We start from the raw sequence: 16,443 nt of genomic DNA, 5'->3' as shown, positions 1-16,443 counted from the left end.
TGCCATCTAGGAAGTTATGCAACCCGAGGAAAGCCATCTGTCTACTCTTGTTTGCTTTGTGCCACTGTGATAAATAGGGCCTGTCTCATGCTGTTACATGGATTAGTAGTTCATGTCTTATTTTAGCCGCAAAAGACATAAAAGGACATTAGCAACGTAGAAGATACTTGTAACTATGTTAGTTTTGATTATCTTAAAATGCAAATTTTGAAGTTAATTTTTGTCGAACAACTCAACTTTTTTTAAAAAAACCTAAAGATGATTCCTTAAAAAATGACCTTTCTTCATGTAGAAAATGCTTATTAATTATTAGTGTTGAGTGACATAACTTATGTAGCAACTACTGTCATCTTAAATCTGTGAGTTAGGGTTCTATAGGGAAAGTGAGTGATTTATATTCAGTGTGATCTAAGTGTAGTCAGACTATCTGCCTGTAATATACTGTTTCTGATTATTACAGAAATGAAGATATGCATATTGTAGAAAATTTGAAATGTGTAGAAAATGCCTAAGAATATAATAAGGGTTACCCTGACATAATTATTGTTGACAAGTTGTTAAAGAAAAAATCAATTTAAGTTATGTTTACTATACATACAAATCTCTATTTTGCCTTTAATGTCATCTTTTTAAAATGATTATTCTCAGATATAAGAAGACTTATGCATATGTGTGATAATTTCAGAATTAAGATTCATGGTTATGATAATTTTCAGAACATTTCATTCGCTCATTTCATTGGACAGACTTTGAAGATTTCTGTGTTCTTGCTTTAGCTCCCTGCTGTGGCATTCAGTGTCACCAACCTACCCTTCACAGAGCCGATGCTGTCTGTCTGGGCTCAATTAGTAAACCTCGCTGGAAGCAAATTGGAAAAGCATAAAGTGAAGAAATCACCTAAACAGGGTTTTGCAGGTCAGTACATGGTGCTTCTTGATGGAATAGCTAGTCTTTACTGGCATTGCTAGGACAATGTTTGGCATTTTGTCAGAGCAAGTTCCTGCCACTGCCAGAGTCTTTGGGTTCCAGTGGATTGACCATTTGTAAAGTTACAGTGGGCGTGAAACCTTGAATGTGGTGGTTAGAGTGTGTAATGTAAAGAATGACAGAACAGTGGGAGTGGCCCCTCAAGAGTCCCAGGCTTCCCTCCAAGCCTATTTTCCAGTGCCAGCATTTATTCTGAACAAGGTTTTTGAAGAGGAATCTGTGTTCTCTCTCCCTCCTTGTTAATCACCCCCAGCCATGGCCCTTTGGCTCAATTGCCCTTTTGGAGCTTTGTTCTTGGCCTTATCACCCCCAGGCCCAGTAACACCTGCATGTTGGACCCGCCTTGCTTCATATATCTGGATGTTGGGCTAAGACCAAGGTCACCTGTGCTTAAAGCCTTCTTTCCTTTGGTCTGGAATAGTGCTCTCTTAATTTTCCTTACACTGCTCCTTGCATGACCTTTAAGAGTTCTTCTCCTTGACTATTCTTTGCACATTGGAAATTCTTACGGTTTTCTCCATAAATTCTGGCTCATTGTGCCCACTTTTATTGAGTTTTCCCACCCATTTCTTCCTATTTTGGTTGCTGCTGCAGCATTTATGATGGTGACCACCTTTAACTCTGGATATCCAGCTCACATCTCTGGCTGAAGGGCCATGTGCATGTACACCACAGCATGTTCAGAATTCCACTAACCTTGTCCTTTGGTCCCCATTTCCCATCACAGTGAATGAACAACCTGCCTGCAGGCAATCAGACTTGATGCCTGAAAGGCACCTCTGCTCTTCCATCCTCTTCCATCCCACATTGCTCTGCTGCCTTCCATGGCTTCCAACCTGTCCTGCCTTGAAACACTGTTACCAGCACTGTAGTCCAGCTGTTCTTATGGTGCGCCTGCCTCTTTATGACAGCTATCTTAGTTTCCTCCTCAGTCTGCTCTCAGGCACCACTGCAGTCATTTGTTTAGAGAAGACTCCAGGGAGTGCCGTGTTCTTGTTGAGTTAGAGAACTGTATGTTGTGAGTATCCGACAAAACCGTCTTGGAGAAGTCTTGGCAAGAAAAAGGGAAACTATTTTGTTTGTGACATAGGTATCTGGTTGAAATTTCAGCAATGTGGGGGAACAGTTGATTATACTAATAATAACTAACATGGATCTAACTGTGTTAAACCATTTAATTCTCACCCCAACCCATCCAAGTAGCTGCATGGGGAGCAAGAAAAGGGAAGACCTGGGGGAGGTAGAGGATGCTTATCCAGAAGCACTAGTCATAACACAGGGAAAGATAAGTCTTTCATTATTAACAGTATTTGGCATGGCAGGCTAATGCCCACAGGGCAGGGCATTATTTATGCCACTTTGCAGCCATGGTATCATGGTGGAAGGAGCGGAACACCTTCCCCAAGGCCATACAGCTGGTGAGAAGAGCCCAAGCAAGGTGTGACATTCCTGTTGAGTCCTTTTCTCCCACAGGACAAGTAGACCTGGATCTGCTGAGGGGCCAGCAGTTAAAACTGTACATCTTGAAGGCGGGCCGTGCACTGCTTTCCCACCAGGACCAGCTCAGGCAGATCTTGTCTCAGCCAGCTGTTCAGGAGGTCACAGCTGCTCATTCAGGTATCTTTTAAAGGAAGCTCTTATAGATCTGTAAGGAAGGTGCATACTCCCATAGAAAACAGGTGAAAAACGTGAATAAATAGTCCATAAAAGGGGAAACAGAGATGGCTTCTAAATATATGAGAGAGATGTGCAGCCTGGCCAATAATTGACGAAGCGCAAATGACAGTGTCATTGTCTTATAAGACAAAAGATTGAGGGGATCTAGTGGGAAGGGAGGAAAACAGTGTTCTCCTGTTTTCTTATTTAAAGTGTGGCTCAGGGACCAGCAGCATTGATGGCACATAAGACCATCTTAGACTCACAGACTCTTAGGCTGCACCCCAGACCTAAGAAATCAGAGTTTGCATTTTAATAAGGCCCTCAGGGGGTTTATACACATATGAAATAGTATAGCTTTAACACATTGCTAGTGGGAATTTAAGTGGGTACAATCATCTAATGGGCATTTGAGGAAATGTTACCCTTTAAAATGCATACACACACATACACAGACCTAATAGCTGTATCTGTATCTCTCAGCTGGACCCGTGAGTCATCTTATGGGAATTTATGACATGAAAAGGCATGAAAGTATGTGTTTACAGATGCTCATTATGGCTTCATTGTTGGTATTGTTTTTAGGTTGAAAACTGGAGACACCTAAACGTGCATTATTGGGTGGTGTATCCACACGGTGGAATACCACGGCATCATTCACAATGATGATGCATACATATGTTCATTGCCATGGAAACGTGACAATGATAAATAAGAAAGGACATTGCTATGTATATCTCTTTGTAGATATGCCATAGATTCATCTGCTTACTAAACAGTGACAGTAGAATTTAGCTGACTTTATTTGTTTTGTACTTTCCTGTATTACTTCAGTTTTCTAGAATAACCTTATATCACTTTGAATTAAAAAATACCCCAAAGTTATGAAATATTTTTTTGATCATCTACTATTAAAAGACATGTGCTAAAGTATTATGGGGAGCAAGATAGTCTTTATTTGTGATCCCAGACTCTCTGGGGTCAGAGTGAAAAGAGAAAATGAATGCAGATGGCTCTGTGAAGGGTATGATGCCAGTGCACTGTGAAATGTGTAATTGCAGTTCCAGTGTCTTAGGGACATTGATGCCTGAGGGCTGGGGAGGGCAGCTTCTGATGGTGAAGGTCCTTCCTTGTGGAGGAGACAGTAGGGGCACAGACATAGCAGTGAGTATATGGGTGAGTGTTAAAGTGCTTTGCTTTTTGCAAGAAGCTCGGGGTTTATTGATGAGCGTGGGCCAAAAGCTGGAGAAGTCAGCTGAATTCTTGTGATAGAATGCCTTGAATACCAAAGTGAAACTTAATGCTGACTTAGGGTCCTCCTGCAGTGAGGACCCACATGGTAAGGACTGATATTCAGGATGATAAATCTACTAGTGGGGTATAGGAGTATTTGAAAAAGGAAGGCCATGGAGACGAGAGAATTGCTTTTGTGTATAGTGATAATGTGTCTTCTGGGGGAAGGCATGAAAAATGGAAAGGTTCCAGTAGATGCTGTGATAATGTAGTCTTTTCGATGATAACCACATGGGAAACCAGTGAAAAGTCAAAGATGGCTGGTGTTTTAAACTTGAGTTACAGGGAGGGCAGAGGGGAGTGCCTTTGACAAAAATTAGGGAGTCAGTAGAGTTTGGGGTGTTTTATTTCTTAATCTTAAGAGGGTATTGTGAATTTAATTTTAATGTGCTGAGTATCAGGTAAATCAAAGTGCGGATTTATTCTGTATTTGACAGTAGGGACCTTAACAATAATCCACAATTGTAGAAGATCAGGAAACTAGAGCCCAGGAAATTGGTTTGGCTGTTCTCTGTCACCCTGATGAGTAGCTCTGGAGGCACTGAATCAGGGTTACTATCCCATGCTTGGGACAGAGTTGGGACAGACAGGTAGAGCAGGGCTTGACAAATTACTGTGGCCACCTGTTTTTATAAAGTTTGTGGGAACACAGCCATGCATTTGTTTACATGTCATCTTAGCTGGCTTTCATTCTGTAGTGGCAGAGTTGAGTAGCTGTGATAGACATGTGGCCAGTAAGCTTGAACTGTTTACTCTCTGTCCCTTTAAGAGAAAGATTTTCTAACTTCTTATCTAGAGGATTAGTTGAAGTTGTCACCAACCTGCCAGCAAACTCAAATGGTGAGTGGGCTCGAGGCAGTGGGACTCAGTGGGTCTGGGGCAAATAGGAAGTGCTAAATTCTTGACCCAAAGCTACTCAGATTAAAACAGACAAAAAAATGTTACCCTGACCACGTAACATATTTAGAATTAGTGTCAGTTTATGGTGTGAACAGGGTTAGCAGGAAAAGCGAGGGCTAAAAATACGAACTTGGGAGTGTCTCTGGAAGGAGGGGCGTTTCTGAAGCAATGAGTGTACACCTAGAAGGAGAAGGTATAAGAATTGGACCAAAGGCAAAAATCTGGGAGATAGCCTTTTTTTTCCCCCTCTAAATAGACCCTTGAACTAACAAAGAATAGGTGCCAAAAAGCCGGGAGTGGAAAATTCTTTAGAAACTAGTTTTTGATATCTGAGCCTTGAAGATTTTGATGGTCCCGTGCTTGAAGAGGTAGAGATCATATTTGGTTTAACATGTTTAATGCATTATCTTTAATAATAAAGAGATGTTAGGAGTTGAAAATGTAATGTACTCATATTTTGTTCTTTAAATTCAGATGATGGAGGAGCTGCATCCCCTGACCTTGGGGACATGTCCCCTGAAGGGCCACAGCCTCCAATGATCCTCTTGCAGCAGTTACTGGCCTCGGCCACCCAGCCATCTCCAGTGAAGGCCATATTTGATAAACAGGAGCTAGAGGTACAGTAACAGCCTTCACAGTTTTAATTTGGCACATTAAATTGGAAATAATAGTTTTTCTAGATAATGTGTTTTCTTAAGGATATATTCTGAATTTTAAATGATATGTCAGAATAATTCTTGTGACTATTTAGGCTTTAACCATGTTTGTCATAGAGCATTATAATACTAGTTAGAGGATGGGTGAGTTGAAGTTTAACCTTATTATTTGTTTTTTTTAAAGATTTTATTTATCTATTTGAGAGAGAGCAAGAGCACATCAGGGGAGGGAGAGGGACAACAGACTCTGCACTGAGTGTGGAGTCTGATGCAGGGTTCGATTTCACAACCCCGAGCTCATAACTGAGCTGAAATCAAGAGTTGGATGGTTTACGAACCGAGTCATCCAGGCATGCCAAAGTTTAACCTTATTTTGAATATGTGTGAATTATTTGAAAAAGTTAATGAGACTCAACATGGGTCAGATGCTCAAATATTTATGGTGTGATCTTTTTCTAGGAAACACTGTTACTGAAGGAGCCCCATTAGACCTAGGAATGTTGCACTGACATGTTCGTTCCACTCACTTCAAAGGCTTTCTTGGCCATGCCCTGTTGCTGCCAGGCTTGCAGTCTTTGCCCTGTTGCAGAGCACATGTGCTGCAAGGTGTAACTTGGGACTGGGATTATGGGCAGGTTCCCATAGAAGTATGAATGTGACCAGGTCTAAGAGTGATGTGGATTTTCATGGCCTGCAGCAGAATTAGATGTTTCTAAAAATCCTTCTTTTGGGGCACCTGGGTAGCTTAGTCAGTTAAGCGTCTGACTTTGGGTCAGATCATGATCTCGGGGTCCTGGATCAAGCCTTTGTCAGGCTCCCTGCTGAGCGGGGGATCTGCTTCTCTCTCTCTCCTTTGCTTCTCCCTCTGATTATGCTCTCTCTCAAATAAATAAATAAAATCTTAAAAAAAAAAAAGAAAATCCTTCTTTCTATGTAATATGTAAAAAACTCTGGATAAAATATCAAAGACAAAAACAAAACCTTGAGTGCTCAGTTTGGCAGGTGGAACATATCCTAATAGAAATCTTTAGAGACCAAGACTGCAGGGAGTTGAGGGAGTGAGGAAGCTGCTGGGTCAGTCTGATGCAACAGCTGACAGCCGTCAGGTATGAGGAAGGTGGAATACGAAGGGAGAAGGCAAGAAATGTTGGGCATGAGGGTAAGGAGCAGTGACTTCTTTGAAATGGCCCGAATGCCAACTGCTTGTTAGGTCTGAAAACCACTAAGATGAGAGTTCAGGTTAAAGTGGCCTCAGTATGGCAGCGTTTCTAGTCACCTATAAAGATGAAAAGAGGACACAGAGCAATTGAAGAGTGAATTGGGCAGAATGCAACAATCGTGTTGGGAGGTGCCCAGTGTTAAGAGGAAAGATGTAGAAGAAAGTGCGGAGTTATCCTTTAAGAATTGAGAAGGACTGTTGTAGCAAAGAGAGATTTTTTTTTTTTAAAGATTGTATTCATTTATTTGAGAGAGAGAAAGCATGAGCAAGAGAGCAGCACAAGTTGAGGGAGAAGCAGACTTCCCACTGAGTAGGGAGCCCAATATGGGGCTCAATCGCAGAAGGCTGAGATCATGACTTGAACTGAAGGCAGTCGTTTAATTAACTGAGCCACCCAGGTGCCCCGTAAAGAGAGATCTTTCATTGTTTTGTCTCCATTGATTCTGATGGAAATTCGACTGTCATTCTTTTTTTTAATTATTATGATAATTTTTAAAGATTTTATTTATTTGAGACAGAGAGAGAGAGAGCAAGCACAAGTAGAAGGAAAGGGTGGTGGGGGGGGGAGAAGTAGACTCCCTGCTGAACAGGGAGCCAGATGCCCAGCTCCATCCCAGGACCCTGAGATCAAAACCTGAGTTGAAGGCACACCCTTAACTGAGGCACCCAGGTGCCCCCAACCGTCATTCTTATGTTCTGTATGAAATGCCTTTTAACCCCACTTTGGCTGCATTTAATATTTCATGATCTTTTTGTTTGTTTTTTATTTTGTTTTGTTTTGTTTTATTTTCTGTAATTTGACTACGATGTGTTATGTATTTTTTGTCCCATCCTCTTGGGGTACATTTATTAAGTTATCTGCATCTTTGGCTTGATATCGCCCCCCCCCCCACCAGATTTGGAAACTTGTTAACCATTTTTTCTGTTCTGTTCTCATTTTGTTCTTTGGTAAGAAAGATTATTAATGTGATTCTCTTTGTTCGTAGGTCTTTCTTTTGGTTAATCAGCTTGGCTAATTATAAATGTATCTGTTTTCAGGGTCAGGTTGTTCTGCTTCATTGGGTCTAAATCTGCTGCAAGCCATCTAAAAAATTATTTATTTTGCATTTTCAGATCTTACATTTCCATTTGGATCCTTATTTTAGAATTCTATAAAGCTTTCCTGACAGTTCTTATCTTTTCACTCTATTTTTTTTTTACTGTATGTATATTAATATATATTACTGTATATATATTTAGCTCTAGAATCCCTCTAGTCTTCCAGCATTTCCTTTATGCTAGGTTCTTCAGGGTCTCACAGATGCTTAGTTTTGGAATCAGTCAGTGCTTTGGGTCGTTTGTATGCACATTTTATGATTTCTCCCTCACTGCTAATTGCTCTGGCAGGACTGAATTCCAGCCTCTGTAGTCCAATACACACTGCCCTGTCAGCTTGTGTGCTGGTTTCCCTTGTGGTCAAGGGTTGTACCTTTTCCAGTTTTGATTACTTAGGCTGCTCCCCAGGACCTTCCGACAGTTTTTGAAAATATTTTGTTCAGGGTTCATAGTTATTATTTGTAGAGACTTAGTCCAGTGTACCCTGAGTCTTACCAGAACTAACTCAGTCTGGTTCAGAACTGTAAGCTTTTAGGATGAAGCCTGTCACTTCTGAATTATTCACACTTCACAGCAAACCTTTGGTTTTTGACACTTGCTAAGCACTGAAAGGCTTAAGGGAATCCTCGATTTCTTCTTAATTTCTTCCTCACATGCTCAGTTTAAAAAAAAAAAAAGCAAATCTTAGGCCCTATGAAAGTAACCAGAGATGAGGAGCAGCGAGTTTCAGGTAGTTCAGGGAAAGGGTTATGTGTACTGGAGATAGGGAGTCCCAACTATAGACCCCAGCAATGCATATGTTCATTGATTGATTGTAATTTGTTTCCCAGTATTTTTTATTTACCTTATTTTTTATACCATGTTTAACTCTCAGAGTGGTTCTTTTACCTGTGAATCATTGAGAGTTGACTTGATGGTTCATGAGAGAATCCCATGTCATCTCTGGCTTATCTTACATAGGAAAAGAGGAAAAGAGCAAGAGACTGTGGACACTGCCTGGTCATGGGCATGGAAGGGACTCCTTCCTTCCCATCCAGCCCCACTCACTCTGCATTTAACTTGCTCACCTTGTTTCCTAACAGAGTGGCTGTGAAGTTTTCTTTAATGGGCATTGATAATTGGCTAATTTACTGGACACTGTATGCTGAAGCAGGAGTTATTTGACCATCACGTCTTTCCGTTGCATTAGACTATGAAAGTTGTCTTTGTTGTTTGTTAACAGTTTGATCCATTCATTTAAAAATAACACATGTAAGTCTGAGTTTCCTATACTTCTGTACTGCATTTCATAGCAGAAGCTTGTAATTTCCATTTTCTCAGACTGCTTGAGTATCTTGACTTTTCTTAAAAAATACTTTTTATTTATTTTCTTAAAGTAGGCTCTATACCCAAGGTGGGGCTTGAACTCACAACCCCACGATCCAGAGCTGCATGCTCTACCAATTGACCCAGCCAGGCACCCCAGTCTTTTGACTTTTATAAACCTCCCAGCTCCACTCTCATTTGTCCAGGCTGCAGCTCTGGCTGTATGTCAGTGTTTGGCTGTGGAGTCTACTCACCCGTCAAGCCCAGTGTTTGAAGACTGTAGCTCCAGTGAGGCCACAACGCCTGTCCCTGTGCAGCATGTCCGCCCTGTCAGAGCAAAGAAGCGCAAACAGTCACCTGCCCCTGCTCTGCCTATTGTGGTTCAGCTTATGGAAATGGGATTTCCTAGAAGGAACATAGAGTTTGCACTGAAGTCACTCACCGGTGCCTCTGGGAATGCTGCTGGCTTGCCAGGTATCTTGTTTTCTTTTGTGGGTGCTTCACACATATTTGTTTGTAGGTTTACCTTGAAATGTTAACAGCGGCAGCCTGCAGGCAGGCTGGTGCTGTGGATCCTCACTGTGGGTGTGCTGTCTGTGCTTGCTTGTAGGTGTGGAGGCCTTGGTTGGGTGGCTGCTGGACCATGCTGATGTGCAGGTCACAGATCTCTCAGATGTAGACACAGGGTCTGAAGAGTGTTCAGATGAGGAGGTGGTGGAGGATGTGGACGACTCGGCCTACGCTGTGGTCAGTGCCTCCTATGTGGTTGCCCCACCTCTTGTGTCAACCTTACCTGTGCTCTGGGTTTCCTGTGTACTGTCCCATGGGGCCTCTCTGTGGTTTGGCCATGCACATAATGAAGCTGCTAAGTGCTGACTGGGTTTTCTGTGCCTTAAATTACTTTAGCTTTAAAGCAGACTCTTGTTCCAACACCTAATGATATTGGGTAGACATGTTTTATATGACACAGTGACTTCTGATTTAAGTAAATCATTTCATGGGATTAATTTAGAAATGTCTCCGAAATTTTCTGTCTTTTATCTTTTCATATTCATTCTGTTTACTGTATTTTAAAATATTTTTAAAATGGAAAATTTTATAGTGAAAATACAGCATAATATTTCAGACTTTATTTTTTAATATTTAAGATTTCACATACTTCTTTTTAAGTAGGTTTATCTGGCTCACAGTTTTTAAAAAATATATTTATCTTTTGTAGTCTACTGGTGCTGTTGTAACAGAGAGCCAGACATACAAAAAACGAGCTGATTTCTTGAGTAATGATGATTATGCTGTGTATGTGAGAGAGAATATTCAGGTGAGTAAATAAAGCCTGGAGCTTTGCTCAGGTTTCTAGTCAGCAGTGTTTGAGCATCTTAGAAAGTCAGAAGCCTGGTGGCGGAGGGCACAGCAGGGAGGCCACTGTCACTGGACCAAAGAGGACAAAGGAACGGAAGATGGGCAAGGGGTACCAGAGCTAGAGAGCAAAAGGTGGTTTGTCCATAATAATGTGGCACAGAGACATGTGCTTCTCAATTATCCCCATTTTGGATACTTCTAAAAATCTATTTTTGCTTGTTTTTCTTACATCATTCTTACTGCCAAGTAATTTTTAAAATCTTGTTAGGCTTTATGTAGTCCTTCATACATCTTAAATGCTTTCTTTTCTTGTTTTAATTCTTCTCTGGTTAGTATACTTCAGAGAAAATCCCAGAAATCATCTCATTTCATCTGTAAATATGTCAGAATGTATTCCTAATAGATAAAGGATTTGTATTTATTGTTTTAATAAAGTAAGTTGTATGCCCAGTATGGGGCTTGAACTCCAAGATCAAGAGTCACATGCTTTACGGGGTATGCCAGCCAGGCACCCTGATAAAGGATTTATTTTTAACATAACAACATTACTATTACCTAACATTAGGTAACAAAAGAAACAGTAATTCTGTAATACCATCTTATATCCAGTGCTTGCTCAGATTTCCTGTTTTCTCAGAAATTGCTTTTTAAGACAGTAATGTTTGTGAATTTGGATACAAACAAAGTCATACACCTTAAATTTGGGTGATGTCTTTCTGAAGTGTCTTTTAACCTGAACAGTTTTCCTCTCCTTTTTTTTTTTTTTTTTCTCTTTTTCATGTCACTTATTTGTGGCTAAACTTGGTTGGATCACATCTTCCTCCTTCCTCTGCGTTTCTTGTAAAGTCAGGATAAGGTTTGGTGGGGTTAGGGGAAGCTGTTGGACTCAGGCATTATCTTAGGCACGAATGCATCATATGGACCAGCATGCAGTGTTGTTGGTTAGGTCATGTTAGTCTATTTCCATCTGTTAAAAAGAGTTTCTATTGTTCATTTTGGTTCTTTGATAGTCATTCGTGTCATCACGAGGGCCTGCACAGTAGTGGTTTTCTAACTTTGTCATACCTTCCAAATTTATTAGCTGGGGTTTATTCTTGGAAGAACTCTTTAAATCAACTCTAGTTACTCTTTATAATACAGTTTATATAGGAAAGGCAGAATAAGTGCTTGTTTTATTTTTATTTGTTTTGCTTTATCAACTTTCAGAATGGTGAATTGGTGCCATGGACCTTACAAAGGTGACCAAGAAACTTTGCTTGTTATCATTGAGATGAATTTATTGGCTGATATGTATTTGATGTGTTTCAGCCATTATTCCTAGTGATCAGGTTGTTCTTTTGAGTGAACACTTTTATCTTTGAGAGCTCCCTTGCTTTATGGCATAAGTTAATCCATGTGCATCTTATGTGTTTCTTGCCCCAGACGTTGAGCCAGCCAGTTTTCTAAAGAGCCCTGGTACCATTTAGTATTAGTATTTAGTCTGGGTGCTACAGGAAATCCTTTCTTAGGATAGTGCTACTTAGAGTTGTTCATTTCATCTATACACTGGATTGGATTTTTATTTTAATTTTAATCTTAGGTGGGAATGATGGTTAGATGCTGTCGAACATATGAAGAAGTGTGTGAAGGAGATGTGGGCAAAGTTATCAAATTGGATAGAGATGGACTACATGACCTCAATGTGCAGTGTGATTGGCAGCAGAAAGGAGGCACCTACTGGGTTAGGTATATTCACGTGGAACTTATAGGTGAGCACATTCTTAAGTAAGTTCTTTTGCTTTTTCTTAAGTAAAGACAGAGTTCTCAGTCATACTAACTATGGTCCACTTATTATTGTAATCTCTAGGCTATCCTCCACCAAGTTCTCCTTCTCACATAAAGATTGGTGATAAAGTTCGTGTCAAAGCCTCAGTCACCACACCAAAATACAAGTGGGGATCTGTGACTCATCAAAGTGTGGGGGTTGTGAAAGGTAATATAATCCAGACAGCAAAATTCCAGATGTTAGTTTTTCATCAGCTAATGTAATAAAGTCTTTTTTTTTTCATTCAAGAGCAAGAAAAACAAGTATGAAGAAAGTCTATGATATATGAATAGCATCTTTTTTTTCTGCTTGTCAGTGCTCTCTAGACCAGGAACACACCTGTAGTTGAACAGAGTCAGGTTTATTAACTCATTACCACTGAGGAGGGTGCATGCCCTGGAAAATGGGGTGTCTACATAAGTGGGTATAACAAAGGATAATGAATGGGGTTTGTGTTGGATATTTTGGGAAGGGTTCAAAGGAGTGGGATAATTCTAAGAATGGGTGTCTTAATAAATATTAATCTATAAAACGGGAAAAAGATGGAGCTAGGATGGAGTTAATGGTTGGCAAAGAAGCAGTTCATACTAACCAGGATGCAAGAAGTGGGGGGTTGGGGAGGGTGTCTGGTCATGTTTGTGGTTTGGATTAGATTTGAACTTGATCAGACTGACTGAAGAGTGGTTTTGCTTTTGTCTTGCTTTATCACTGTTACAGGGTAACCTTGTTTAATGTTGGTGTTCTGTAAACTTGTTCTGTCATTCTGCCAAATGGCTTGTATGTGAGTGTCTGGCCAACTCCCTCTGTTGGGGACTATTTCTCTCTCTCTCTCTGCTATAATAAAATCTAGGACTAAATTTAAGAAATGGAAATATGCAAGTGATGTGAGTTAAAAACTGGAAACATAAAATTCTTTTCAGTTTATATTTAATATGATATTATTGAGATTTCAAATCAAACACATGGTATACTTTAAAAGGTATCCTATGTCCATTTTAACAATGGCATGAGAAGTAATTAAAAGTTCATGTGATTTTATTTTATCTTTAAAGTCTTTTAAGGCCATAAAGAGATCTGTTTTGTTTTCTTTGAACCTTATACAAAACTCTCTTACTATTGAAGAGCTTAGATTAGAAGTGGCTATGATGGTGGTGCTTCCCCAGTGTGTGGGAGTGTTAGAATGTCTCAGGTTACATAAGAACAAATAGTTTATTTAACATTTTACTTTAGTTTAACATTTTTCTTTACTTAAGAAGTTCTTAAAAGCTTTGTAAGTCAAAACACAGATAAAGTTTAAAAATAAGAATTTGGTTCAGAATCTAATGTTTGAGTAGCAAAGTATTCTCACCAAAGGACAAGAGATCCCTAAACATTATTATTGTGAATTGTATTTCTTAAGATACTAAATGGAGTTTTTGACTTGATGTAATTAAAATCAAAGAAACAAACTTATTGTGGAAAATTTCAAACATATACAAAGGTAGGGAATATAGCGTAATGAACCTCCTTGTGTCCATCACCTGGCTTTAATAGTTGTCAACCCCTGGCCAAAGTTGTTTCATCCATGATTCCCTCCCTTGATTATTTTGAAGCTAATCAAAATACATCATGTGTTTCTTAATCCGTAAGTATCTTAGTATGTGTCTCTCAAAGAGAAGTATTCTTTGAAAAACATAAATAGCTACAGTATAATTATCACATGATTAGGTATAGTTTAAATTTTAACAGTAGGCTTTTATTGGCGACCAAGGTGTTTCAGCAATTTCTGTTGTGTCCTAGCTTTCAGTGCAAATGGAAAAGATGTCATTGTCGACTTTCCTCAGCAGTCTCACTGGACTGGGCTATTGTCAGAAATGGAGTTGGTACCTAGTGTTCATCCTGGGGTTACGTGAGTTAATTTTCATATTGCTGGATTTGTTTGGGAGGAATAGTTTTCTTTGGAATTAAATTTAATAAATTGCCTTAATTTAATAAATGACATTATCTTTTTCTTGTCAACCCAATGGTTGTTTTAAAAATAGGTGTGATGGCTGTCAGATGTTTCCTATCAATGGATCTAGATTCAAATGCAGAAACTGTGATGACTTTGATTTTTGTGAAACATGTTTCAAGACCAGAAAACACAACACCAGGCATACATTTGGCAGAATAAATGAACCAGGTATGATTTAATGGTTATGCTCATTTTCATTAAAATATTATTAATGAAATCATTATTGTGTACACGTATGTTATTTAGTTTGCTCTGTAAAGTTCATCTTTATATGGTGAAAACTGCACAGTATATGCAGTGAAGGAAGAGAGGTGCACATACTTGAAAACTTGCTATCTTTTTTTTTCAAGCAATGAGGGACTACAGGAACTAGATTAACAGGGTTGGTTTGCTTGTATTTCCATAAATAACATTAAAAGGGTCTCAAGAAACTAATGTTTTGTTGCATGGGGTGTGGCATTGGATAGATGTGTATCTTTATTGTGGCAGAATATGTACAACATAAAATTTGCCATTTTAATCTCTGAAGTGTACAATTCAGAGCATGTTGCACAACCATCTCCACTGTCTATTTCCAAAACTTTTCACCACTCCAAACAGAAACTCTGTACCATTAAGTGATAATTCCCCATTCTTTCCGCCCCCCAGTCCCTGGGAATCGGCTTCCTTTCTCCATGAATTTAATGACACCAGGTACCAATTATAGGTGGAAACAAAATTCTCCTTTTTGTGTCTGGCTTATTTTACTTAGGATTATGTTTCCAGGGTTTTTTCCAGGTGGTAGCATGTGTCAGAACTTCATTTTTTTTAATGGCTGAATAATACTTCATATATACCACATATTGTTTATTGATCTATTAATGGACATTTGGATTGTTTCTACCTTTCAGCTATTATGAATAATGTTAATGTGAACACTGGTGTACAGATCTGTTTGAGTTCTTATTTTTAAAATTGGGAGTGAAATTATGGGGTCATATGATAGTTCTTTGAGGAAACTCCAAAATGTTTTCCACAGTGGAAAACACTTTATATTCCCACTAGCAGTATATGTGCTGCTGAAGTGAGCACTCCCACCAGCAGTATATAAGGGTTCCAATTTCTCCATGTCCTCACCAACTTTTGTTATTTTTCATTTTTTAAAAATTTCAGCCTTCCTAATGGGTGAGGAGTATTATCTTGTGATTTTCTTTTCAGTTTCCCTAATAACAAATGACATTGAACCTCTTTTCATGTCATTTTGGCCATTTGTGTATCTTTTTGGGGGATATGTCTTTTAAAGTGCTTTGCCCATTTTTAAACTTTTGATGTTGAGTCTTAGAAATTCCTTAAGAGGTGCCTTGCGTGGCTCACTTGCTTAGCTGCCTTCGGCTGGCTTAGGTCACGTGTCATGTCCCCCCCACCCCCCCGCCCCCCACTCAGTAGGGAGTCTGCTGCTCCTTGGGCTTGTGCTCTCTCACTTGCACTGTCTCTCAAAGGAATGAATAAAATCTTAAAAAAAAAAAAAAAAGAAAGAAAGAAAAAAAGAATTTTTAAATATTCTGCACATTGAACCCTATCAGGTGATTTGCAAATATCTCATCCCATTCTTTGGGTTGTTTTTTCACTTTCTTGATGGGATTCAATGATGCATAAGTTTTTAATTTTAATGAAGTCCATTTAATCTATTGTTTCTTTTGTTGCCTGTGCATTTGGTGATGTATTTGCTTTCGGTGTACATTGCTAAATCAAAAGTCCTAAAGTTTAGCACCTGTTTTTCTTTCTAAGAGGTTATAATTTTAGCTCTTGAACTTAGGTTTTGATCCATTTTGAGTTAATTTTTGTACATGGTATAGTTAAGAGTTCAATTTCATTCTTTTACATGTGTGCATCCAGTTTCCCAGCACTACTTATTGAAAAGACTGTCCTTTCACCAAAGTCTTGGCACCCTTTTTGAAAATGAGTTGACCCTTGATGTGAGAGTTTATTTTTAGGCTCCCGGTTCTGTTCTATTTGTCTATTTGCCTATCCTCATTTCAGTAGTAAACCATACATTGTGATTATGTTAGCTTTGTAGTAAGTTTTGGTATTGGGAAGTGTGAATCCTCCAAATGTGTTCTTGTTTTACAAGATTGATTTGACTATTTGGTATCCTTTGAAATTCAGTATAAATGTGGGAATCAATTTTTGTACTTTG

At 39.2% G+C, this 16,443-nt stretch overlaps 1 protein-coding gene across 1 annotated transcript in view; it reads left to right on the top strand.

The window, feature by feature from the left end:
* Positions 1–16,443, top strand: part of HERC2 (HECT and RLD domain containing E3 ubiquitin protein ligase 2) — a 248,076-nt gene that overhangs the window by 148,027 nt on the left and 83,606 nt on the right. Inside the window, exons 43-52 of the mRNA XM_080809534.1 lie at positions 777–915; positions 2,461–2,604; positions 5,311–5,453; positions 9,318–9,585; positions 9,722–9,858; positions 10,331–10,429; positions 12,050–12,218; positions 12,317–12,442; positions 14,054–14,162; positions 14,296–14,435. Of these exons, the coding sequence (XP_080665660.1) occupies positions 777–915; positions 2,461–2,604; positions 5,311–5,453; positions 9,318–9,585; positions 9,722–9,858; positions 10,331–10,429; positions 12,050–12,218; positions 12,317–12,442; positions 14,054–14,162; positions 14,296–14,435 (1,474 nt within the window). The remainder of the gene's footprint in view (positions 1–776; positions 916–2,460; positions 2,605–5,310; positions 5,454–9,317; positions 9,586–9,721; positions 9,859–10,330; positions 10,430–12,049; positions 12,219–12,316; positions 12,443–14,053; positions 14,163–14,295; positions 14,436–16,443) is intronic.

Source organism: Martes martes (assembly GCF_963455335.1).
Source record: "Martes martes genome assembly, chromosome: 7".
NCBI lineage: Eukaryota > Metazoa > Chordata > Mammalia > Carnivora > Mustelidae > Martes > Martes martes.
This window is presented reverse-complemented; position numbering and strand designations above follow the sequence as displayed.